Source organism: Lepus europaeus, chromosome 13, assembly GCF_033115175.1.
Source record: "Lepus europaeus isolate LE1 chromosome 13, mLepTim1.pri, whole genome shotgun sequence".
NCBI classification, from domain to species: Eukaryota; Metazoa; Chordata; class Mammalia; order Lagomorpha; family Leporidae; genus Lepus; species Lepus europaeus.
The window spans coordinates 24,676,669-24,704,128 of record NC_084839.1 but is presented as its reverse complement, the minus strand read 5'-3'; the positions used below and the strand labels follow the sequence as shown (position 1 = coordinate 24,704,128).

General features: G+C 41.8%; 1 protein-coding gene across 2 annotated transcripts in view; it reads right to left on the bottom strand.

The window, feature by feature from the left end:
• The window catches only part of BABAM2 (BRISC and BRCA1 A complex member 2), a 531,071-nt gene that overhangs the window by 410,429 nt on the left and 93,182 nt on the right, over positions 1-27,460 (bottom strand). For both annotated transcript variants that reach the window (XM_062209180.1, XM_062209178.1), the window contains one exon: positions 17,915-17,991. In XM_062209180.1, coding sequence (XP_062065164.1) covers positions 17,915-17,991 — 77 coding nt within the window. The remainder of the gene's footprint in view (positions 1-17,914; positions 17,992-27,460) is intronic.

Sequence of the window (27,460 nt, the reverse complement as noted above, 5' to 3'; positions counted from 1 at the left end):
AGAAGTCATACAGCATCAGCTGCATCATCCTATACTGGTCAAAGCAGTCACAAGCCCAGTCAGATTTAAGGGGAGTGAAATTATACTCTAAGCACTAAAGAAGGAGGGCAAAGTAAAGATGGAGAAAAGCACATGGACAGGAAATACTGTTGTAGCTGTCCTTGGGAAACACAATCTGTGATGATCTCCTACTTCATGACTACTTTCTCCATCTAAAATCATGCTCAGTCTACTCAGTTCTTTGCAATTTGCTGAACATGAAAAGGACCAAACTGTCTGATTTCAACATTAAGTAGCATTCATTCTCTAGTCATAACAGATCTTAGGCATACTGTCAAGCAACACATTTTAAGTCTAACCAAACATTTTAAGATCTGCTTATCAGATCACCCCAAAGACAGAATTAAAAGTTCTGCTACACTTGGGATACACTCAATTTATCCTTTTCTTCCCAAAGAACTGTACTCGTCATTCTGTAGTAACAGATCAATTTATTAAGAATTGTTCTCCAAAAAGTAAAATTGGATAGCCCTATTCTAGTAAATATTGGCAAACTTCTTTTGTGATTCTTCTTGCGAGTTCTTTGTAAATATGCATGTCAATCTGGTACATCTAATAGTCTTCATAATTTTCTTTCCCTTTCTTCAATACAGTAACTACGCTTCTCCTTTTCAAATCTTTAAGTATCCCCTTGTCCCACTGATAGGTCTGCAAAATTAGCACCTTTCCAATTAAGATTTTCACATAAGACAAAATCTTTTAATGCCCTTGTTTCACTCAGTCAACAAACATTTTTGATTGTCTACCATGTAGGTCAGATACTGCAACAGACCTTAGAGCTCACTGGAGGGCTGGGAGAAGGATGTCTTGCCTTAGAGTTGAACAATATCTTATTTTGGGGACTACAAATTTGGTTTGATATAATCTTTATATCAAATTCTCCCATGTCTCAAATTTAAATTTCTTCCTTGTTGCCATCCTTAGTATATTATCAGGTTTTGGACTATTTATCCATAAATCTGACACAAAAATCTACCTTCAGAAAGTATATTTTTTTTTCTCTGTAAAAAAGCACAACTTATTTTCCCTATCCCTTCACTTATATTGGAAACCAGAACATGAAAGAACCCAAAAGCTATACCAATGATGCTTTTGAATCCTATAGAAGATGGGGTTTTCATAAAGATGAAAAGAATTAGGAGAACAGATCTGTGCCATAATAGATTGCTAAGGATACCTCTCAATTCATATGTGAGCTTGTATTCTTTTATAAATAGGTTCTCCTCTTACATGAACTAGGCTAAAGATAATTACCATCCTACACAAAGAAATTCAAGTTGCCAAAATGCAACCTCTAAGTCAAAAAGGGAAGGATATCACTCATATCTCTAAACTGCACAATATTCACCAACCACTATAGCATGGAAATACTTTTTATTTTAATATTAAATAGCAAAAAAATGTTTTAAACATCACTGTGTTCCACAGAATTTGAAATATAATGCAGAGGGGCTGGCACTGTGGCGCAGCAGGTTAACGCCTTGGCCTGAAGCACCAGCATCCCATATGGGCGCCAGTTCAAGACCCAGCTGCTCCACTTCCTATCCAGCTCTCTGCTATGGCCTGGGAAAGCAGTAGAAGATGGCCCCTGCACCCACCTGGGAGACCCAGAAGAAACTCCTGGCTCCTGGCTTCAGATCGGCACAAATCCGGCCGTTGCGGCTATTTGGGGAGTGAACCATCGGATGGAAGACCTCTCTCTCTGTCTCTCTCTCTGCCTATCCTCTCTCTGTGTAACTCTTTCAAATAAATAAATAAATCTTTAAAAAGAGAGAGAGAGAAAAGAAATATAATGCAGAGAGGGTTGACATTGTGACATAACAGGTAAAGCCACCACCTGAAACACCAGCATCCCATATGGGTGCTGGTTTGTGTCCCTGCTGCTCCACTTCACATCCAGCTCCCTGCCAGCAGCCTGGGAAAAGCAGTGAAAGATGGCCCAAGTGCTTAGGCAGCTCCTACCCATGTGGAAGACCTGTTAGAAACACCTGGCTCCTGGCTCCTGGCTCTTGGCTTCCACCTGACCCAGGGCAGGCTGTTGCGGCCATCTGAGGAACAAACCAGCAGATGGAAGATCCTTCTCTCTGTCTCTCCCTCTCTCTCTAACTCTGACATTCAAATAAAGAAATAAATCTTTAAAAAACAAACAAAAAAAAGAAATATAATGCATAGAACAGTCTTAATGAATGTTTGAAAAAGGAACAGAAAAAATCCCACAAACACAAAAAATAAATGCCTGCAACAACATGTCCTAAGTACTTTGATTTCCCTCGACAATCAAAGCCTCGAACACACAGCAATCTGGTGACTCAGAAGGCTTCAGCACTTCGTTTGTGATGGAAGGGAAACTTGCACTAATGCACAGATCTGACAAGACTTACAACTGATGCGAAGGGCCACTCAAGTTCTGCCCTAGGCAGGGTAATTTCAAATTGCTACCAGCACCTTAGAATCTGCCAGAGCTGGAGGTTTTTTGTTCTTAAAAGGAAGCAAGCAACAAGTAACAATGGTGTGCTTCCTGACCTGGGCAAGCCTGCGACAGCAGTTTGCAGCTGCACTTCCTAGAGAAGCGCGCCAGAGGCCTCCTGCAAACAGACCAGATCGCCAGGACTCCACAGCACAGCGGTGCTGATGGCTGACCTACAATACTGATTTGTCTCCGAGGGGATGCAGCCACCAAACCACACAGGATGACAGGAAATCAGCCCTCGGGCTGGCACTTACACATTCAATAAGGCTAGGGAATCCTGGACCTCTGACTACCAAATTTCATCATCTTCCCTTGCAGGAAGACTCTTCCTTCTGGGGGAGCAGTCAGAAAAATCTTGTACAAAATTCGTGGTATCCATTTCTGTTTAACAACCCCACCCCTGCCTGAATCAAGGGTTTCCTCACATATTAAAAAACTATGGAAGGTCCTGGACCACTACTTGACCAAAATCACATGTTTGTTGGCCCATACCCCCATTCTCTCAGCCATAAACTCACTTAACGCCATAAATGATTCACAAGCTATGATGATGAGAAGAAATTAATATTTGGAGTTCACCAAATAATGAGTCATACTTCTGGAAGAAAAAAAAATCCTTACAATTGGCAACCCTTTGGTATGAATTTTTTTACACTGCTTTTTTTTACACAGTTTTTAACATTAATATTAATTCCATGGAAGTTGGCAAAAAGAAAATGATTGAGAAATGTGATATTTGGTTGGCATATGCCATATAGAAGTCCAGTTCATGCTCCAAGAAAAAGAATGAGTAGGATATCTATTACCTATTCCTAGACTTGCCTTCTGCACTCACTGCTGCCAAGTTACTCATTCTCCCACACAACACTTTCCATACTAATTCTGACCCTTAAGAAGCAAAAAGAAGTCTTGCCTTCTTTGCACTCAAATGCCAAAATGGAATCTTTTAGTATTTCACCTTTCTAAAGGGAATGTTTGAAAACAGGCTTCTTTGGCTGTGACATCAGTGAGTTGCTGAGGCCTCCAAGGGCCGGAGGAAACATTCCCAGTCCCTCGCAATGCTGCTACACTCCTACGGTGCAATCTGGCAATGGCCAGGGACCAAATCTTTAAAGCTGTTTTATGGTATTTAACATATGGTCATAAATTGCTCAGTGCTCTAAAGAGGGGCTAAATTTGCCGCCCCTATTGATGAGAAATGTTCTTATTTATTTAAATTTAGTGGCAAACTGGCATTTCTCCAGATGGAGAGGTTTAGGCATAAGCACAAAGGAAAAACTAACTAGAAATGAGCTGCAACTTTTCTATACATTAAGTGCAACCACACAAACATGGACTTGTGTACCTAAGTTGTCGCACCAGTTTCAGGCAGGGTTTACCATTCAGCAAGACAATAATATGAAGAATCTAGAGTCTAACCTCTAAAGACAAGGAGGGGAAAAATACAAGTTTTATTCAGACTACAAAACAAGGTGTTTTTTTTAAAAAAAAAAAAAGATTTATTTTACTTATTTGAGAGGTAGAGCTACAGACAGTGAGAGGCAGAGACAGACAGAAAGGTCTTCCATCTGCTGGTTCACTCCCCAAATGGTTGGAATGGCCGGAGCTGCACCCATCTGAGCCAGGAGCCAGGTGCTTCTTCCCAGTCTCCCATTCGGGTGCAGGGGCCCAAGGACTTGGGCAATCTTCTACTGCTATCCCACGACACACCAGAGAGCTGGATTGGAAGAGAAGCAGCCAGGACTAGAACCAGTGCCCATATGGGATGCTAGCGCCGCAGGCGGAAAATTAACCAACTGCATCATAGCGCCGGCCCCCAAAACAATGTTTTTTAAAAATCCCTTTCTTTCTCCTCTAGCTAGCTCTGTTCCCATCCATCTCTTTCTCCATCCCCATTACTTTATTCTCCTCACAAATCAGATATATTTGATCTTCATCTGAAATCCTGTATCTATAAAACTCCTTGGAACTTCCTAATGCCTATAGCATCCATCTTCCTAGCTAGCCATATTTTTGGTGGGTTTTTGTTTGTTTGTTTTTTAATGGCTTTCCCTAACTAAAGTTCTTCCTAACTAAAGGCAGGAGCCTACCATTTTTTTTCCCATTCCTTCTACAAGCTAGCCCTATAGCCAAAGGCATAAGAAAAACAAGAAAATGTTTGGTGGGGTAATTACTACTATTAAATGAGAGTGGCACTGAAAGAGAAATATGAGGAAAAAAGCCACAAATGGGTTTCTTTTTCATGAGCTGATATAGAAGTGGCAGAACAATCAAAATATGATTATATTGTCTGACTTGGAAAGGTGAAGGTAGATTTCAATTAAAGGTTTTAAAGCAGCATAGGACAGTATAATTTTTTAAAGATTTATTGAGTGATTTGAAAGGCAGACTTACAGAAAGAGAGAGAGAGAGATCTTTCATCCCCTAGTACACTTATCAAATAGCCACAACAGCTGGGCCAGGTCATGCTGAAGACAGGAGCCAAGAGCTTCATCCAATCTATGACATAGGTGGCAGGGGTCCAAGTACTCAAGCCATCCTCCATTGCCTTCCTTGGCACATTAGCAGGAGTAGAGGAGCCAGGATTCAAACTTTGCTGCAGGCGGCAGCTTTACCCACTGTGCCACGATGCTGGTCCCACATGATAGTATAATAAGAACTGTTCTACAAAGAATTAGGCTGTTTATAAAAACAGAAGTCTCACTTCTTTTTTTTTTTTTTTTTTAATTTTTGACAGGCAGAGTGGACAGTGAGAGAGAGAGAGACAGAGAGAAAGGTCTTCCTTTGCCGTTGGTTCACCCTCCAATGGCCGCCGCGGTAGCGCGCTGCGACCGGCGCACCGCGCTGATCCGATGGCAGGAGCCAGGTGCTTCTCCTGGTCTCCCATGGGGTGCAGGGCCCAACCACTTTGGGCCATCCTCCACTGCACTCCCTGGCCACAGCAGAGAGCTGGCCTGGAAGAGGAGCAACCGGGACAGGATCGGTGCCCTGACCGGGACTAGAACCCGGTGGGCCGGCGCCGCAAGGCGGAGGATTAGCCTAGTGAGCCGCGGCCCTGGCCGGAAGTCTCACTTCTTAATTTCACTATATCTGACATATGAATAAGTATCTGCATGTAAACAAATACAGAATGATATTTATTAAACATCTATATATATTAATATGAGTGATATCAAATACTAGAAATTAAGGCATGGTTCATATTCATTGGGAAAATAAAATATGAAATCTGGGAAAAAGGCATTTGTCAGCAGAATAAACCTGCATTTGTCATGTCCACATCCTAGCCTGGATGCCTAGGTAAAAGTCCCAGCTCCACTTCCAATTCCAATTTCCAGCAAATGCATATGCTGGGAGGTAGCAACTGATGGCTCAAGTATCTGGGTCCCTGTCTCTGACCTGGGAGATATGGATCAAGTTCTGTTTCCCTGGCTTCAGCTTGGTCCAACTCCAGCTATTGTAGGCATTAGGGAGTGAACACACAGATGACATATCTCAATCTCTTTTTCCCCCTATCTTGGCCTTTCAAATAAATTTAATTTTTTTTCTAAATGCAAAATATGAATTAGTTCCCTTAAGGCAGACTAATGACTCAGTGTAAATAAAGCGATATTGGGAATAAATAACGTAAAGCCTGCCATGCAACCTGAACTGATCTAGAGTGACTGAACCATTTGGGGTGGCCAGAAAATGTCCCAATGTGCCTTCTTCTGGCTAAAATATCCTAAAAACATGACAGTTCAATAACAAGGGCCGGCACCATGGTGCAGTAGGTTAATCCTCCACCTGCACACCAGCATCCCATATGGACGCAGTTCAAGTCCCGGCTGCTCCTCTTCCAGTCCAGCTCTCTACTGTGGCCCAGGAAGGCAGTGGAGGATGGTCCAGTTCCTTGGGCCCTGCACCCGCATGGGAGACCCAGAAGAAGCATCTGGCTCCTGGCTTTAGATCGGTGCAGCTCCAGCCATTGTGGCCATCTGGGGAGTGAACCAACAGAAGGAAGACTTTTCTCTCTGTCTTTCCCTCTCACTGTCTGTAACTCTACCTTTCAAATAAATAAATTTTAAAAATCTTAAAAAAAAAAGAACTAGAATAAAGAAAAAGGACTAGTTCTAAATAAGCAGAAGCACAGTGTAGCCCTCCAAGACATCCAGTAAGGACCTAGTTTCCTGAACACCTTCATTCTGAGATCAGATTAGAAATTAAAAATCTCTGCTTTAACTAATCTTATAAAAATATGAGTGTTCTCTTTTTTGACCTTGCAAAGCAAGGAATCACTCTGAAATACAAAGTAACAGAAATGTAGGCATTTGTTGATACTAACTATACACCCTCAAAAGATGCTATACTTAACTGATTCACTGATCAACCCAACAAGAATCACATTAACTGTAATTGGTCTAAACAATCCAGTCACAAAGCAAAGAATGACAGATTTTAAAATCAATTATATGCTGCTTACAAGAAACCTATTTTAAGTATAAAGATACAAATTGGGTAAAATTATCTCCCTACTAATGTACCTGGGAAAGCAGCAGAAGATGTCCCAAATGCTTGGGCCTCTGCAACCCTGTGGGAGACCCAAAGAAGCTACTGGCTCCTGGCTTCAGCTTGGCCCAGCCCCAGCTATTGCAGCCATTTGGAGAGTGAATCAGAGGATGGAGGACCTCTCTCTCTCTCTTTCTCTCTCTCTCTCTCTTTCTCTACCTTTCAGAGAGAATAAATCTTTTTAAAAATTGGTTAAAATTAAAAGAACAGAAGTGTTATATTAACAACCACTGAAGTTAATCCTGAGCAAGCCATATTTCCAAGGGCTAAGAGTATCAGTTTAAGAGGACAGTAACATTGCTAAATGGTTATATATTCAATAATAGACCTTCAAAATATTTGAAGCAAAAACTGATAGAACACAAAGAATAAATACCCATAGACAAATTCACAATTATGGTCTGCAAGTTACAAATTCTTCTCTCAATAGCTGCTATAATAACTAGATAGAAAACCAACAACAGCATATGAGACAATACATTGATCAACTGCATCAACCAACTTAACATTATTGTTATTTATAGACCACTCCAACAAAGAACTGAACAGTCATTGTTTTAGTACATATGGAACATTCATATACTATATCTCAATAAAATTGCTATAAAAAAGAGGGGCAAATATTTGGCCTAGCAGTTGAGACACCACCTGGGCCTGCATTCCGTATCATGGTGCCTGGATTCAAGTCGTAGTTTCATTAGCTTCCTACTAATTGTATCCTAGGAGTCAGCAAGTGATAACACGTCTCTATCATCCAAGAGGGAGACCAGGATTAAGTTCCTGGCTCCCAGCTTTGGCTTGGCCCAAACCTGGCTGTTGTGGGCACGTAGGGAATTTACCAGTGGATGTGTGCTCTCTTTTTCTCTCTCTTTTCCTCTCTGCCTCTCAAATAAATAAAAATAAATCATTGTAAAGAAAGAATGGAATATAAATTAATACCTTATAAATATCATATTATATAAAATAATGTATATAAATAAGCCTATCTCTGAAATAAACACTGTTAGTTTAACAATTATGTCTCAGTTGTTTTTCAAACTATATCAGCATCAAAGCCAGATATTAGCTCAACTGACTTTATGAATTCACATTAATAATATTAATGGCCCTTCCTAAGATACTTCTAATAGTCCATGAATTCCAAGAAAATGCAATACTCTGAAACACCAAGACAAAGGAATCCTGAAAATCCAAAGGAGAGATAATGTGTAATCCACAAAATTAGCACTTCTTACTTGCCTTCCAATGAGCATTTCTCAGAACATTCACTAAATCAAAGGTGACCTGCCTCCCTAATTAGCCTCTAAAAATACCTTGAATGCTAGATAATAATAATCTTTAAGTTAATGAATCTTTTTAGAAGATAAAAATAAAGTAAAATGGACTGTGCTACCAAGGAAGACTATAATGCCTCTCAGCGTGATGCAAAACACTAAGTCCCTGGACCCAGCGTCCTGCTTTTTACTCAGCTCAGCTACTGCAAGTCATAGCAGAAATGGTGAACTCCCACTCTCCTTGAAAGTGATACCTGAGACTAGAAGAGCTGGCCTAAGCCTCCTGCATAGAGAGCACATCCATTCGGGTGGCAGATTAGTGAATGCAAATGAAAAACTGAATATATGTCACTCATCAGGCAATTTTATTATTTCTACGGCTTGTCCCACTCATGCAAAAACACTAAGGACAAAAGCAGAACCAGGAAAAGCAGGGCGTTTGGGAAGTACAATGAGCAAATCAGCTGGGTCAACTTTTGACTGGACTGCTGTTAGCTGGGTTCCAGCTGGAGCAAACTGGGAAGCGAGAATGTCAGAGAGCAACTGGCCTTGAACACCAGCCTAAGGGATTCCAGTCCATGAAAATACAGAACATGTCAAAGCAGAAAGATTATTCATTGAACATTTTCCAAACCAATTATTTACTTTAAACAGTACAAGAAACTTTTCATAAAACAATATTGTCAACCCAGCGAAAATGCCAACAGCCACACCCACAGCAGCCAACTTTTGCACCTGGTGGTCCAAGTTCAAAATGTAAGGTTACCCTCTCTGCCTTCTGGCTCCTCCACACCTCTCCTCTACCACCCCGTCAAGCCTCCACCAGAAGCCAGGCTAATGAGGTCACCCAATCTAGAACCAGGAATCTCCACATTTTCAATCTGCAAGCCCCCAAGAAGAAAACTAAAAGGACAGAGGAAAAGTTTTTCCTCTCCAGCACATGACTCCAACACGATTGAATCTGATGGCAGAACACAAACACAGATGCAAAGAGAGGGAGAAGTGAACCCCACGTCAGGCCAGGTGTTAGACATGGCAGGGTGGGGATGAAATCCTCAGGCCACGCTGGTTTATAACTGCAACAATTGCAAAGGACAAAGTGTCATTAACTAGGTAGAGTCACACACACACACACACACACACACAGAGAGAGAGAGAGAGACACCTTCCACCCACTGGTTAACTCCCCAAATGTCTGCAAAAGCCAGGACTGGGCTAGGTTGAAGCCAGGAGCCCAGAACTTCTGCCCCATATCTTATGTGGATGCCAAGGGCCCTAGTACTTGAGCCATCACCTGCTGCCACTCAGGATGCACCTCAGGAGGAAGGTGTACTGGAAGCAGAGTAACAGGCATTCCGATATGGGATGCTGGCATTCTAAGCAGGGGCCTAACCCACTGCCTACATCAACTGCTCCACAGCAGTGAATTTTGACCTTGATGCCCAAAGATGTAAGACTGGAACTAATTTTGAGAAACACTTCATCTAACATGGTACCACGATACTCTCACACTCAGAGGGAGGAAACTCACTGGCTTTTGAGGACACCCCTGTCATTCTCCACCCCACGGAGCCCTTACTAGCTTCTCCTGGCCTGCACGGTCTGCCCCTGAGAACTCAGCTGGGAGTTTTGGGCTTCCCTACCTGTTGCCAGGTCCAAATTATTACACAGATTTTTTTTTTCAATCTAAGGTATAACAAAGCAAACAAAGTACAGAATTCTTATGGGTGAGAATAACTCAGTGAAGATTAGTATCTCAGTTGAAGCAACCAACTTCCTCACAACACTACTGGGTACTTAAGGTGCCATCAATTTCTGTTTGACAACTACCAGTACCAAGTCCCTGTGAGTTTCTTTCTTTTTTTCTTTTTAATTTTTTTTTTTTTTTTGACAGGCAGAGTTAGACAGTAAGAGAGACAGGGAGAAAGGTCTTCCTTTCATTGGTTCACCCCCCAAATGGCCACTACAGGCGGCGTGCTGCACTGATCCGAAGCCAGGAGCCAGGTGCTTCTCCGGGTCTCCCATGCGGGTGCAGGGCCCAAGCACTTGGGCCATCCTCCACTGCACTCCCGGGCCACAGCAGAGAGCTGGACTGGAAGAGGAGCAAGCGGGACAGAAGCCGGTGCCCCAACTGGGACTAGAACCCGGGGTGGCGGCGCCACAGGCGGAGGATTAGCCAAGTGAGCCGCAGCGCCAGCCCCTGTGAGTTTCTACACTGCATGAGCAAGTTTTTAGAGGACAATGGGCAGGGTGAAGGAAGAGCATGCTAAGCTTACTGTGCTGTCAGACTAGAACTAATTAATATCTAATAGATCTGAGACACAAGAAGTATTGTATTGGGACACAAATGCATAAGCACACACACAAAAGCAGCGGTCAAACCACTCAAGGAGGTATGGATCAAAATGAAGTTGAATTTTGAGTAGATTCAGTAAAGCAACATTATTTGCATCCTGTGTGTCAAACTCTTTGCATATGCTTGTCCACTGTTTAATTATATAATACATTCTATTTGATAGCAGTTTTGAGATGGGTTACATTTTTGTAGTTATCATTTGTAAGGTATATACATATATGAAAATTTAGTAATGTGATAATAAATCCTCAGAAATGAACAGTAATTTGACATTGTTCCTCTGAGGACATGGGAGAGATCTATTTTCTAAATCATAATCTACTTTTCTCACATCTTCCTCTAAAGGGAAAGTATTTCAACTTCAAAACATTTAGAGATAATTTTTTTGGCATGACTTATATACTATGTCACAAATGGCTTTGAAATATTCATCATTCCTCTCAAATGATAAACAACAGTATTGCTCTATTGTTAAAGACAAAGGGAAAATGTCTATTGTTTCATTTGGAAACCCTTTAGAAAGCATTCCTAAAAGAGGATAAGACACATCCCTCTTGGGTACCTGCTCAGCCCATGCTTGCCATATGTTAACGCTGGCCTCCAATAACACTGGCCTCCAGTACCCGGGCTGATCATACATAACCTAGAACTCCTGGCCATATGACTGGACCACAAATGGACACTCAGCCCAAACCACCAATCAGACTCTCCCAGAAATTCATGCTTAGTAACTTCCTCTCTGGTGACCCTAAATTCAATCACCAGGTAGGGGGCTCAGGCAATCATTTTCCCTCTATGTGAACAGAAATAGAGAAATCTGGAGATACATAAAGAATGAAGTGAAGAATGTGCTACAGGAGAAAGACTACCAGGGACAAAAGCTGACGGCTACTACAGTGTCTCTGGTTCCAGTCTTGCGAAGCCTGGCTATCCTTCCTGCCCTTGGGTAGCATGAAATTCATTTGATTCCTTACAAAACAGGTAAACAAACTCTTTAATTTATGTTAATTCCAATGGTTTTCCAAAACCAAACAGTCCCTGATTAAAATAAATTGTTGGGATAAAATACAGAAATTTTAAACACAAGATAATTTCAAATTTGAAATCAATGTTAGCAAACTGATTTACTGGCCACAGACTTGCTCAATATAACTTACAATATTTCAATAATCTTGCTTCATAATTGCATAAATAATGTTATTCAAAGAACTGGCAGAATTAAGTTGTGTCACTTCCTCATCAAACCACATCATTGCCAGATCCAAAGAATGAACACGGTTCATTCATTCCACAAATACTGATTAAGCATCTCTAAATGTCAAGCACTAAGCTACAGACCGAAAATAAAATATGAGGAAAACAGTCTCACTCCTTGCCCCACTTGAAGAGTACATGCAAAAAAACAAACATAACAATTTCTTTTAGAATTAAATTCTACAAAATATGACAAGAGTGACTAATTTTGCAAATATGCATTTGTATGAAGCTCATGGCTCTCCCTCTGTGAATTCTGCTATCGCTTGTGCAGTTTCACCACTTCAGTGGCACCATATCAGACGCACACATGTCCTTTATTCAGTCAGTCACATTTCCAATCCTGTTGGAGTACGTATGAGACATGTCTTCTACAGTTGTGAGGCCCAAAGACTTCTCTTTATTTTAAGATATCCTTTGACATTTCTCAGTAGAATCGGACACACACTGGGAACTGTTTCACAGAACAGTTGTCCCTTCCCTTTAAAAGAGCTGAGGAAACAGTAACATCATTCCTATGTACTGCAATCTTCTGGTCATCTCTATTTCAATTATTCAACGTTGAATGTGAATAGTTCTTTAGGAATAAATTCTAGAAACCATGGGCAGAAATATGCCCTCTCTCTTGCGTTTTATTCTCATGGTCACTAGCTGCACAAAGTTTCTTTTAGTCACAGATGAAACAGATTTTTAGAAGTAACTATTTTCAAATACATAAAACATTCTGAAATATAAATTTTAGTTACAAGCTATTCTCATTCATCTTCTTTCAGGGGGCAGAGTAAAATATATAAAGACAAAATTGATTCAGACTCCAAATCGGGAAAGTACTGTATGTCCTTCCTGTTTTCTGAACTGTTGAGAGCAATGTTCCAATTACAAATTCCTTGTACAATAAATAGCTTCTAAACGGTGAATTCTGTTGGCAAAAGGCTGATGCAAATAACAGAATGTCACATTCTTTATAACACTATAACTCAACCACCAAAAATCTCAACACTGATTCATTAATTCATGTACATATATATTCATTCCATTCTTTCAACAAATATCTAGTTGACTATCTCTTCTTGCGCAATGAACTGAAGATATAATTTAATAGACAAAACAGCCTTCATCTCTAACTTCACTGAGCTTAAAGTTATGAACCAAAATTACTACAAATTCCAAATATTTTGAATACTTTTAATTCAGCCCTGGTTAAAAATTATAGTTGAAAACATACATAAGGGGCTGGCTCTGTGGCACAGCGGGTTAATGCCCTGGCCTGAAGTGCCGGCAACCCATATGGATGCCAGTTCGAGTCCCGGCTCCACTTCTGATCCAGCTCTCTGTTATGGCCTGGGAGAGCAGTAGAAGATGGCCCAAGCTCTTGGGACCCTGCACCCGTGTGGGGACCCGGTAGAAGCTCCTGGCTCCTAGCTTCGGATCGGTGTAGCTCCAGCCATTGCAGCCAATTGAGGAGTGAACCAGCAGATGGAAGAACTCTCTCTCTCTCTCTCTCTCTCTCTCTCTCTCTCTGCCTCTCCTCTCTCTGTGTAACTCTGACTTTCAAATAAATAAATAAATAAATCTTTTTTAAAAAATACATCAGAAGTTTTGAATGCGATTGAATGACAAATTTTAAATAAAGAAGTCATTTACATAAGTTTTAAGAACACAAAAGCACTGATTTAACCATTACCTTCTGCTTGGGAAGAAAAATAAGAAATAAAACATTTATTCACTATTTACCATGGAATATAATTTATGTCTACATTTATTCATTTTTCTCATATGGTTTCATTCTAGGTCTGTTCTTTAACAAGGCAACAAGATTTTCTGTTTGCTGTGATAGTTACCTTCTAAGAACTATAAAACTATATATACTTGCAGTTATGTATATTTTAGAACACTACATATTAAAATGTTTTTGAGAAACGTGTTTGTTTATATTTAAAGATAAATATTTTATTGGCTGTAGAAGTTTGAATTGAATTACAGATCTTGTGGTAATTAACCCCGGAATTCAATCACAAATTTTATGATCACTAACCACTCAGACTTTATTGATTTTGGACATACAGATTTAAGGCTATAAAAATTGATGGGGTAGAGGCTGGCACTGTGACACAGTGGGTTAAAGTCCTGGACTACAGAGCCAGCGTCCCATCAGGGCACCAGTTCAAGTCCCAGCTGCTCCACTTCCAATCCAGCTCCCTGTTAATGAGCCTGGCAAAGCGGGGAATGAATGGCCCAAGTCCTTGGGCCCCTGTAACCACGTGGGAGACCCAGAAGAAGATCCTGGCTCCTGGCTTCGGATCAGCTAAGCTCCAGCAGTTGCGGCCACTTAGGGAATGAACCATCAGATGGAAGATCTCTCTCTCGCTGCCTCTACCTCTCTCCATAACTCTTTCAAATAAATAAAGTAAATCTTTTAAAATAATAATAATAAATTGATGGAATCAGAACACAAATAAGTCTTTACCCTTGAAAGATTTTTTCTAAGTAAGATAAAAGAATGAGTTTAAAGAAAGAAAAGGAGTAGACCAAAGCTGTGGTGTAGCAGATAAAGTTCCTCCCTGCAACAGTGGCATCCCCTATGGGCATCAGTTCGATCCTAAAGGCTGCTCCATTTCGGATACAACTCCCTGGGATAGTAGTGGAGGATGGCCCAGGTCCTTGGGCCCCTACACCCACACGGGAAGACCTGGAGGGAGCTCTTGGCTTCAGATCGGCGCAGCTCTGGCCATTGTGGCCAACTGGGGAGTGGGCCATCAGATGGAAGACCTCTCTCTCTGCCTCTCCTCTCTCTGTGTGGCTCTTTCAAATGAATGGATAAATCTTCAAAAAAAATTATACCAAATGCCTGTCCGAGCAATGGAATCTAAACAAGTTATCTGAGGCTGTGCTTCAGAAACTAGGCAACCTATTTACCAAGAAATTACTCTATAACATATAGACTCTTTAATATATAGATTCTACAAAATAAGTTCAAATCCAAGACAGTAATAAAGACAAAGACCACTGTGATAATTACACAGGAGCAAGATTACACACCAGTCTTACAACAATTTATAGACAAAGCACAAAAGACAATGATAGATTTAGAATAGTGATTAATCTTAGAAATGCAAAAGAAAAACAACAGAAGATGAAAGTTAGGAAGGGCATGGGTTAGTATCTCCATATTAGAAAGTGAAGAGCTGGGGCCGGCCCTGTGGCGCAGAGGGTTAATGCCCTGGCCTGAAGCACTGGCATCCCATATGGGCGCCGGTTCTGGTCCTGGCTGCTCCTCTTCCAATCCAGCTCTCTCCTATGGCCTTGGAAAGCAGTAGAAGATGGTTCAAGTCCTTGGGTCCCTGCATCTGCGTGGGAGACCCGGAAGAAGCTCCTGGCTCCTGGTTCCGGATCAGCGCAGCTCCGCCGTTGCAGCCATCTGGTTAGCGAACCAGCAGATGGAAAAACTCTTTCTTTGTTTCTACCTCTCTCTGTAACTCTGTCTTTCAAATAAATAAAATAAGCCTTTAAAAAAAAAAAAAGTGAAGAGCAAAAAAACACTATCTTTGGCTAATGGGAAACTAAATAAACGTGTACTAAGTGCTTATCATTATTATTTAGAGACTATCCTTAAGTAATAACAGTGCTGTGTGCCAGGTACTTACTCACAATTGTTAGGTTTGTTTGTTTCTTTGTTGTTTTGTTTTGTTTTGTTTTTAACAGGCAGAGTAGACAGTGAGAGAGAGAGACAGAGAGAAAGGTCTTCCTTTGCCATTGGTTCACCCTCCAATGGCCGCCGCAGCCGGCGTACCACGCTGATCCGAAGGCAGGAGCCAGGTGCTTCTCCTGGTCTCCATGGGGTGCAGGGCCCAAGCACTTGGGCCGTCCTCCACTGCCTTCCCGGGCCATAGCAGAGAGCTGGCCTGGAAGAGGGGCAACCGGGACAGAATCTGGCGCCCCGACCGGGACTAGAACCCGGTGTGAGGGGTTATTCATTTAACTGTAGAAAGCACCCAAAGAATCCTTTGAAAAGGTAAAAAAAAATTTAAACTACGGACTAAGCAACACAGGAACCAATAACAGTGATCTAATTATATTAAAGAGGAAGACGAGAGAGAGATAACGGGTACAGTGAAAACTGGCTGATGCTTCAGTATCAGAGTAGGAAGTCAAAGATAACATCTAAAACTGGCAAGTCAAGAAACACGAGCAACAGCATATTATTCAAAGATACAGATCATCCTCAAAAGAAATAAATGAAATGGTTTTTAAAAATTGTAAGTGGCTTCTTCCAAAAACTGGCCTGGGACAGAGAAGAAATGAAACAAAGACTCCTGCTTTCAGCTAAAAAATTTCAATACTATTTCCATTTCAACAGAGTGCATGATTTACCTTGATCATTTCTCTTCAGTTTAATTTTTTTGAGAAAAAAAGTGGTTAACTAATATGTCTTACTACCTCAGAAAGGTGATTTTTTTTTTTTTTTTGCATTTTAATGGTTTCCGAAGAATGGTCTAATAATGTGAGATTAGTAAATCATCATGTCCTAAATTTGTCATTTAATCCTGCATTTAAAAAATGCATATAGAAGCCAGCGCTGTGGCGCAGTGGGTTAAAACCCTGGCCTGAAGCACTGGTATCCCATTTGGGCACTGGTTCTATTCCTGGCTGCTCCTCCTCCAATCCAGCTCTCTGCTGTGGCCTAGGAAATCAGTAGAAGATGACCCAAGTTCTTGGGCCCCTGCACCCAAGTGGGAGACCCAGAAGAATCTCTTGGCTCCTGGCTTCAGATCAGCGCAACTCCAGCCATTGTGGCCATCTGGGGAGTGAACGAGTAGATGGAAGACCTCTCTTTCTGTCTCTACCTCTCTCTGAAACTTTCAAATAAATCTTTTAAAAAAATGAATATAAAATGATTCTATAAAATACTGAGGATGCAGTCTCTCCTGATATGCAATAGTAACATGGTCTATTGTCCAAAAAGCGCCCTCTTTCAAATTCATGTACTTTGTTCCCCTTTTTTGAAGACACAGAGACTTTGACACCCTGTTTACCACAAGTACAGATTCATGAGAGAAAATTCCCAGTGAGATTACACCCAGCCAAAGCTACTCTGAAGAGCAGATGCAGCCCACATAGATGCTGGAGACGGTGGCTAACCCAGGGGGAGAGCATGCATACCATCCCCATGAGGTGACACAACCACAGTCCCAGGTGCTCCAGCCAGCCCTGGGTGAAGCTTGCATAATGCTGGCCTGCACCATTTATTTAATTTTGAAAACAAAGTCAATATCAAAAAACGACATAATTTATATAAAAGTCAGACTTCACTCTCTCAATAAATCAGTAAAGGCAGGATGTCCTCATTTGCTTTATCTAGCCTGCTTCCCTCATTTATGTTACCAGTCTGTCCCACTTTATTATGTTACCAGACTGTCCCCCCAGTCTGTAGGCCATTTGCAAGTCTCACCCTTGGTATTCAAGAGACAACAAACTGGCCCCCGTTAACACATGCCATGAGTCTCTAAGGTAGGCAACTAGGAAGACCTCAGTGGCAATGGTCCCTAGCAGTAGTGGTTCCAGAGGGAGACAGCAATAGTGGGGACAGCACTTATCCCTACCTAAAAACTTTCTAAAAATAGTCAGGTATTTCAAAGCACTGGATTTTTTTTTTTTTTTCCAGAGAGTGTATTGCACAAGAGCTGCCTATGGAGAAAATAAATACAAGAATTATCATGCATGCCTAAAAATTAAGTATTTCTATGCATTTCTACTTCACTGCAACTTATTCCCTGCCAACTGCCTTACTTTTAATAAAACTAGCAGCAAAGGACAGATAAGAAAAGTGGTAACCGCTAGTAATCAGTATCTTAGGAGATAACACCTAACTGTCCAACATAAAACCTAAAGCTTAAAGCCCAGTAATTAACATGGTGATCTATAATTTGAGTAAAATAGTCATCGTTTACTTACATTTTAATGTCTCTCCAGCATAAGGTATGTGCAGTTTAAACCGGTCACAGTTGGGACCAGGTGTCAATGATGTGCAGCTTTAAAAAAAGAGAAAGAAAAAAAGAATTTTTGAAAAAACAAACTTTTAAAACCCTAATATAAAGTGATCTTTATGGATAAGCATTAAAACATTGGCTTACAAAGCAAAATATAAGCCTTTAGTGCTTATGGACACCAAGACAATAAGACTTACCCTAAAACAATCATTCATTAATCTCACATTAAAGCTTAAATGCCTTTTTTTTTTTTTAAGATTTATTTATTTACTTGAAAGTCAGAGTTACACAGAGAGGAGAGGCAGAAAGAGAGAGGTCTTCCATTTCTGGTTCACTCCTCAATTGGCTGCAACAGCCGGAGCTGCGCCAATCAGAAGCCAAGAGCCAGGAGCTTCCTCCAGGTCTTCCCACGAGGGTGCAGGGGCCCAAGGGCTTGGGCCATCTTCTACCGCTTTCCCAAGACATAGCAGAGAGCTGGATCAGAAGTGGAGCAGCTGGGTTTTGAACCGGTGCCCACTGGGATGCCAGCACTACAGGTGGTGGCTTACCCTATACGCCAAAGGGCCAACACCAGCTTAAATGCCTCTTAACACACATATCAACAGTCCCTCAACTACTTCTCTCAAGAACATGTACTTCAGAGTGGGTGTCTGGCCTGGCAGTTAAGATAACAGTTTGGGGGGCTGGCGCTGTGGCAAAGTGGGCTAATCCTTGGCCTGCAGTGCCAGCATCCCATATGGGTGCTGGTTTGTGTCCTGGTTGCTCCTCTTCCAATCCAGCTCTCTGCTATGGCCTGGGAAAGCAGTGGAAGATGGCCCAAGTGCTTGGGCCCCTGAACCTGCATGGGATACCCAGAAGAAGCTCCTGGCTCCTGGCTTCAGATTGGCCCAGCTCCGGCCATTACAGCCATTTGAGGATTGAACCAGCAAATGGTTCTTTCTCTTTCTGTCTCTCCCTCTCTGTCTGTAACTCTACCTCTTAAATAAATAAAATCTTAAAAAAAAAAAAATGCCAGTTTTGATGCCTGTATCCCACACTGGAGTGCGCTGGCTTCACAATGAACCCCCGACCCCCAGCTTTTCCAGCTAATGCAGACCCTGAAGGGCAGTGATGGTGTCTCAAGGTGTTGGGTTCTTGACACCCATGTGTGACCTGGATCAAGTTCCTACCTCCCAGCTTCAGTACTATCTGTTGTAGGCATTTGGGGAGTGAATCAGTGGATAAGAACACGTTCTTTCTCTCTCCCTCTCTGTCTCTCTTAGATAAATAAATGTTTAAAAAAATTTACATGTATTTTGACTTTTTTCATATTCTTTTAATTGACACATAAAAATTGTACATATTTATGGGGTACCATGTGATGTTTCAATGTTTCAATGTTTCAATGTGCAATGCTCCAATCATGGAAAGCATATGAAGACTCTTCAAACAGGTGATGGGAAATATACACTATGAAAAAAGCTATGCATGAATTTTAAACATATTTTACATCATATATAACTTGCCATTTAATTTCATTTTTCCACAAACATTTTGAAGTATCCCAATTATCTATCTCCTCAAATATTTAACATTTCTTTATGGTGAAAACATTCAAAACCCTGTATTCCAGCTATTTGGAAATATGTATTTTTGCACAGTGTATTACAATTATCCAGTCAGCCTACCATGCAACAGAACACCAGAACTTATTTCTCCTATTTAGTAACCCTACCTGTAGGGTTAGCAGTAGCTGTGGACGAGTCTTTCCCTATCCTGTCCCTCCTGCCTACCCTCCCCAGCCTCTGGTTACTACTATTCTACTTTCAACTTGTTTAAGTGTACCTCAACTTTGAAAGCCAGGTATATCATCTGAAAGAGGCCTCTAGTATTTAATGCCAAGAATTGTAAAAGAAGAGTAATTTCATGGCCATATTTTAAGCATAGATTTTCTTTCACTGTTAGTACAAAAAAGAGCCCACTTTTGGCCTTTTTCTGGTACCAGATGGTTTTCTTTCTTTCCACAAAGGTACGGTGCCTCCTCTAGAATTGGCAACCCGTAACTTTCAGCGGCAGGAGAGCACATGCGCTGTGCTCAATTCCAGATAAGATGCAAATTTAAAAGGAGAAGAGTTAGTCACCCAGGTCTCAACATCCACTACTTCACAAAGTTATACAATGTTATACAATGTTCCTTACTTTTTTGTAGAAAGATTTATTTATCTGAAAGGCAGAGTTACAAGAGGCAGAGAGAGAGAAAGAGAGGTCTTCCATCTGCTGGTTCACCCCCCAAATAGCCACAACAGCCAGAGCTGCGCCAATCCAAAGCCAGGAGCCAGGTGCTTCTTCCAGTCTTTCACACGGGTGCAGGGTCCCAAGGACTTGGGCCATATTCTACTGTTTTCCCAGGCCATAAAAGAGAGTTGGACCAGAAGCAGAGCAGCCAGGACTCAAACCAGCGCTCATATGGGATGCCGGCACTGCAGGCCGTGGCTTTACTTGCTACACCACAGTGCCGGCCCCTGTTCTTTACTTTTTACACATATTTACAACATATTTTAAGAACTTAGTAATTAGAACTTCAACTGCATAACAGCAGTATTGGCCTTAGAAGTTAGTAAAATGCTAATATGAAATCAACTGAGGAAGTTCCATGTTTTTATCGTTTTTTAAATGAGGTTTGTAATATATAAAGTACAGCAAGGAAGCGGTTTTCTTTCATAATCCCAAAACTGCTCTGAAGCAATTCTGCAGAACCACCTGCCAAAGTAGTTTGGTGGATGGAAGCATAACTGCAATAAATGCACAACTTCCCAGATGGCCAAGAAGGGCAAGAATCATTTGAAGGGCAAGAATCATTTGGAAATAAATTCGAGAAATGCTGGCTTAAAATATACTAGCTCAGACTTCACATTAGATTGACTATTACTGTTTCCCAAAACTATGCTAACATGACAGAGAAAAAAATCAAGCAGAAACTTTAACTCAGATTTATTTAGCATAAATCACTAGATGGTTATTTATCTTCAGAGGCCAATAAAGACACTAGTTTATAAGCGAAACAATAAACTTGTGCTACCAATTGAATAGTAAACTTTTTACTTTTCATAAATTTTAAGAATACATTCTCCTTTTCCTTTTTTTTTTTTTTTTTTTTGACAGGCAGAGTGGATAGTGAGAGAGAGAGACAGAGAGAAAGGTCTTCCTTTTTGCCATTGGTTCACCCTGCAATGGCCGCTGCGGCCGGTGCATCGTGCTGATCCGAAGCCAGGAGCCAGGTGCTTTTCCTGGTCTCCCATACAGGTGCAGGGCCCAAGGACTTGGGCCATCTTCCACTGCCTTCCCAGACCATAGCAGAGAGCTGGCCTGGAAGAGGGGCAACTGGGATAGAATCCAGCGCCCCAACCGGGACTAGAACCCGGTGTGCTGGCGCCGCAAGGCGGAGGATTAGCCTGTTGAGCCATGGCACCGGCCTCCTTTTCCTTTCAACATAAAAAACTTCTGGGGGTATATTTTATAAAAGATATTTAAATATGGCCCATATACAGGTAGAATATCTCTTATTTGAAACTCCAGGACCAGAAGTATTTCAGATTTTGGAACACTAACATATACATAAAATATCCTGGGATGGAGCCCATCTAAACACAAAATTAATTTATGTTTCAGAGCCTGAAGATAATTATATATAATGTTTTAGCAGTAGTAATAAAAGTCAATTAAAATACCTTTGTAATTTTGTGCATTTTGACTGTGTGAGGTGGGTGTGGAATTTTCGACCTGTGGCATAATGTCAACACTCAAAAAGTTTCATATTTTGGAGAATTTCAGATTTTGGATTTTCAATTTAGGGATATTCAAGCACAGTAGTTATATGAAAAGACTCATGGAAAATACAGAAATGACAGCATGATAAAATATAAAGTAGAATCCAGTGACAGCAATGACCCTATACTCAACAATAAGGATATTCAAATTGTGATGCCTTAAAATGATGAGAAACACCATTCACCCAAGGTCTGTTTTGAGTTTCAAGACTGAAGTTAGCACAGGAAATCCTCAGGATTTAATCTGATTCTAGTTTGTGTGAATAACTCCCTCTTTCTTCAATGTGGAATTATTTTGTTTTGGAAAGGTTACATTCACCATTGGTCATCCTTTGTGTTGTGTACCTTATACTTTCACCAGGTCTGGGAAAATGTTTTTGCATACCTTCCTCTCTTATCACAGCAATGGCCAGTTCTAGAACCTCAAAGATGTTAAAAGTACACTTCTCCATCTGAGTGACTGAGTACTGTATTTTTTTTTTAATTTAAATAAGATTTATTGAGTACTATTCAAGGTGATAGGTGGTCAAAAGAGACAAGATCTACAGTCTCATGGTACTTAAACTCTAGAAAAGAAACTTTAAGCAAATATATACAGATGGTTTAAGATTGCTGAATTCCATGAAGCAACAAAAACAAGGTGCTGCCATAAAAGCGGAGCCACTTTATAGTGGAAAATCAGGGAAGACCTGTGGAGGAAGTGAAATCCCAAACTTGAATCACAAGAAGGGGCCAACCAGGCAAAGTTCTGAAAAGAGCATTCCAGGCCGAGGAAACAGCTGGTGCAAAGGCGTGAAAGCAGAAACAAGCTTGATATCTCTGGGGAAGAACTCTTGATTTATCTGGGCAATGCAGCTGGGGAAGAGAGAAGGGGGGAGAGCATAGGAAGGGATTGGACAAGGGGTAAGCACGGGATACATCATGCAAGGGCCTTGTAGGCGGTGGCAATTAATTCAGCTTCTGTGCCCAGCTCAAAGGAGGGTTTGAAGCAGAAGAGTAATATCCGAGTGTATGTTTTTGAAAGATCACTTGATCTACTGTCAAGAGAAAGAGACTGTAAGGAAATGTGGAAGCAACTAGACCAGAGGAGAGCATTGTAGGCAAGAATGATGATGGATACTGGGACTAGGATATCAACACTGGGGAGCAAGACAAAGGGATCTACTAACTAGGAACTAACAGGAGAGGAGCAAATTTAGACAGAAGGGAAATCAAGAGTATGAAATATGAAATTGGGGCCAGTGCTGCAGTGTAGTGGGTAAAGCCGCCATCTGTAGCGCCGGCACCCTATATGGGCGTCAGTTCAAGTCCCAGCTGCTCCACTTCCGAATCACCCCTCTGTTATGTCCTGGGAAAGCAGGGGAGGATGGCCCAAGTCCTTGGGCCCCCTGCACCCACATGCAGGAACCGAAAGAAGCTCCTAGCTCCTGGCTTTGGGTTGGCACAGCTCCAGCCATTGCAGCCAATTGAGGAGTGAACCAGTGTATGGAAGACTCTCTCTCCCCCTCTCTTCTCTTTCTGTAACTCTGACTTTCAAATAAATAAATAAATCTTAAAAAAAAAAAAAAAAAGAAATATGAGATGACGGCCAAATCTCCTATGGAAACAAAGCTGGGTTATTGAGTGGGCTAGTCAACCAATAAGGACCACTAAAAGCTAACAGAAAAGGTAAAAGAAAAATTTACCAAAACTCATCTTACAGGGAATGCTGTATTATCTTGGAAAGATCACTTACTTTTTCTAAAGATGTGTTTGTTTGTTTGTTTGTTTGAGAGGAAGGGCACAGAGACAGAAAGTTATTCCATCTGCTGGTTTACTCCCCAAAAGCCTGCAACCAATGCAGCTGGGCCAGGTCAAAACCAGGAGCCAGAAACTCCACCAGGTTCTCCCACAGGTGGCAGGGACCCAAGTTCTTGAGCTATCATCTGCTGCTTTCTAAGAGCACTAGTAGGAAGCTTGATAGGAAGCAGAGCAGCTAGGACTCAAATCAGGCACTCTGAAACGAGATGTGGATGTTCCAAGCAGCAGCTTAATCACAACACCCAGATCACTTATTTAAAGTAGGGATGGGGTGGGCAGGCAGGGGGAGCAATGCAGGGGAGAAGGAGAGTAATACTTCCCAAGAGTATGCACAACGAATGAGAATGGATAATTTCCAGCTCGCTGCGGGGTATGTTTTGTTGAGAAGACTACACAAATTTGGGCCCAACAGCTAAACTGTTCAACAGAGGAAACCTTCCATTAGCTTCTCTCTTTCTCCTAAGCATCAGACTTGCCCCCAATGACATGTTGAACAAATTATTTAAAATACCTGTTACAGAGGTGGGCATTTAGCCTAGTGGTTAAAGCAACTGTATCCCACAATAGAATGCCTGGATTTGATTCCTGGCTCTAGCTTCTGACTCTAGCTTCCTGCTAATACAGACACTGAGACACTGGGAGGCAATAAGCCTTGGTTCCCAGCTTCAAGCTAAGCCAGTCCTTGCTGTTGCAGGCATTTGGGAAGCAAGCCAGCAGATGTGTGGCCCCCCACTCCCGTCTCTCTCTCTCTCTCTCTCTCTCTCTCTCTCTCTCTCTCCCTCTAGCACGCGCACTCACTCTCTCTGCCTATCAAGTAAATAAACAATTTTTTTAAAAAATATGTTATGTTTGGAGCCAGCATTATGGCATAATGGGTTAAGCCACTGCCTGTAACCCTGTCATCCCATATGGGCAGCAGTTCAAGTCCTAGCTGCTCCACTTCTGATCCACAGCTCCCTGCTAACTCACCTAGGAAAATGGCAGAAGATGGCCCGAGTCCTCTGACCCCTTCACCTAACCAGATGAAGTTCCTGACTCCTAGCTTTGGCCTGGACCAGCTGGGGTTGTTTCGGCCATCTGGGCAGTGAATTAGCAGAAGGAATATCTCTTTCTTTCTATCTTTCCCTCTCTGTCTGTAATTTTGCTTTTCAAAGGAATAAAATAAACCTTTTTAAAAAGACGTTCTGCTCTATCTTCCATATTATGAAGGATAAATAGGATTATGGGAAACAAATCAAAGTAATATGCTTAAGGGTTTCTTTAAGAATAAACAAAACATTTCATCTTCATAAATTACCTGTGTCTAAAACTGGTTTTGGTTACGTATGTTACTTTAAATACTGAATTTGCATTTGAAGATGCCCTTAATTTTTCTGTGGATGGGCTGAAATAGGTTAAAAAATTGAAGACATTTATGGACAAAGTGTATATCTATGCACATAAACAAATGTCAGGAGAATCATCAAAATACGGCAGGATTTAGGATGACTTTCACAACTTTCTTCTGATTACCTTTCTGCATTAATTTAACTTTTATAATGAACATGAATTATTTTACAATTACTGGCCGGCGCCGTGGCTCAACAGGCTAATCCTCCGCCTTGCGGCGCCGGCACACCGGGTTCTAGTCCCGGTCGGGGCACCGATCCTGTCCCGGTTGCCCCTCTTCCAGGCCAGCTCTCTGCTGTGGCCAGGGAGTGCAGTGGAGGATGGCCCAAGTGTTTGGGCTCTGCACCCCATGGGAGACCAGGAGAAGCACCTGGCTCCTGCCATAGGAACAGTGCGGTGCGCCGGCCGCAGCGCGCTACCGCGGCGGCCATTGGAGGGTGAACCAACGGCAAAAGGAAGACCTTTCTCTCTGTCTCTCTCTCACTGTCCACTCTGCCTGTCAAAAATTAAAAAAAAAAAAAATAAAATAAAAAAAAAATAAAAAAATAAAAAAAAACAATTATAGAAATACTTTTAGGCTAACTATATTCCTTTTACATTTGGCTGGGGACACTTGGTAATGATGGCCTGATTTATCTTTTTCTACTACTGCACTGCACTCCTTTTCAGAAGGAAAAAAGGCAGGGTGATTTATTGATGCACAATCTTCCAAGCAAGTATACAAAAGCCTTTACACTGTGATAGTACAAAACTTCACATTTCTAACCTTCTCCAGCACAATTTCCCTGTGTCAGAGTTTGGGGGATGGCTTGGCCGGGCAGTTCTGGCCAAAGATCTCCTACAAGGTTGCAGTAGGAAATCAGGTAACCCACGTAGAAGGGAAACACTCTCATCCAGAGAGCTACCTCCTCTCCCAAGGCTGGGAAAGTTACTGGCTGCACTAAAACTGTATTTGCAGAACAGCAGCTGTCCTCACACATGGTGACAGCCGAGGTCTAAAAGGCCAACATTTCAAACTGAATAACTGCTAACCAAAAAAATTGTTTTCAGATGATTTAAAAATTGCTGACAGTTAAAATGTACCTTCCAATGTGTGTAGTTCTATTTCCTGAAGGCTTCCTGTGTGTTGGGCACTGTGCTGAGTGCTGGGAACACAGCAATGACAAGAACAGAAAACACATCCTGGCATTAGGGTGTAAAAGAGGTTTCTGGATAAAGAACTGTATTTAACTATGTATTTTTTTTTTTTTACAGGCAGAGTGGACAGTGAGAGAGAGAGACAGAGAGAAAGGTCTTCCTTGGCCGTTGGTTCACCCTCCAATGGCCGCCGCGGTTGGCGCGCTGCGGCCGGCGCACCGCGCTGATCTGATGGCAGGAGCCAGGTGCTTATCCTGGTCTCCCATGGGGTGCAGGGCCCAAACACTTGGGCCATCCTCCACTGCACTCCCTGGCCACAGCAGAGAGCTGTCCTGGAAGAGGGGCATCCGGGACAGGACCAGTGCCCCGACCGGGACTAGAACCCGGTGTGCCAGCGCCACAAGGCAGAGGATTAGCCTAGTGAGCCGCGGCGCCGGCTAACTATGTATTTTTTTTTACCAAGTTCAAATTACTTCAATACACTGGGAATACCATTTTAAAGTTTAACATGTAGTGTGGGGAAGGAGTTAAAATAATCTGCAGATTTTGCAAGTGGGAATTAACAAGTAGGAATTCTTGATAGCATCACAGGAGGTAGTTTACGCTAGCACTTTATTACAGAAATTACAGCTAACCACTGATACAATAAAATGCCAACCATAATAACCCTCTCATATCCTCACCCCTACAGTCTCTTATTTGATATTTAACCCTATGACTCCCAGTACTATCATTTATCTACTTTTCTAATTGTGGTTTGTTTTCCCAATAAGATAATAATGTTCTTGGTGCCAAAAACTACTTTCATACTCTGAAAGAAAAAAAAAAAATGCTGGGGTGGAGAGCAGGCATTTAGCCTACCAGTTAAAATGCCAGTTAAGACATCCCACACCAGACTCTGGCTCCTGAATTCCAACTTCCTGCTAAAGCAGCAATGATGGCTCAAGTAATTGGGTTCATGTCACCTATATGCAAGACTGCAAAATGGGGACCTATGGTGGCTGGTGGCTGGTGGCTTAAGCCTGGCCCAGCCCCCAACTGCTGTCAGGCATTTGAGGAGTAAATTAGTGAATGGGAGCTCTATTTCTCTCTTTGTCTCTCTGCCTCTCAAATTAAATAAATATTTAAAGATAGTTCTGGCACAATACCTATCACAATGCTAAGCACCCAGCCCTGATGAAATTTTAGCATGTGATAATAATTATAAACTACAATGAAAAAGTGCCATTTTATTGAGGATAACCCTGAAACCCCTAGAGTGTCACGGGCATTCAGCTGAAGTGCTGGGATTGCAAACCACGCCCAGGGCGCTCAGGCTTCCTCTCAGTCTCCTGAGACAGATATCTTTACGTCATCTTAAATCTCCCACACCTGGCACT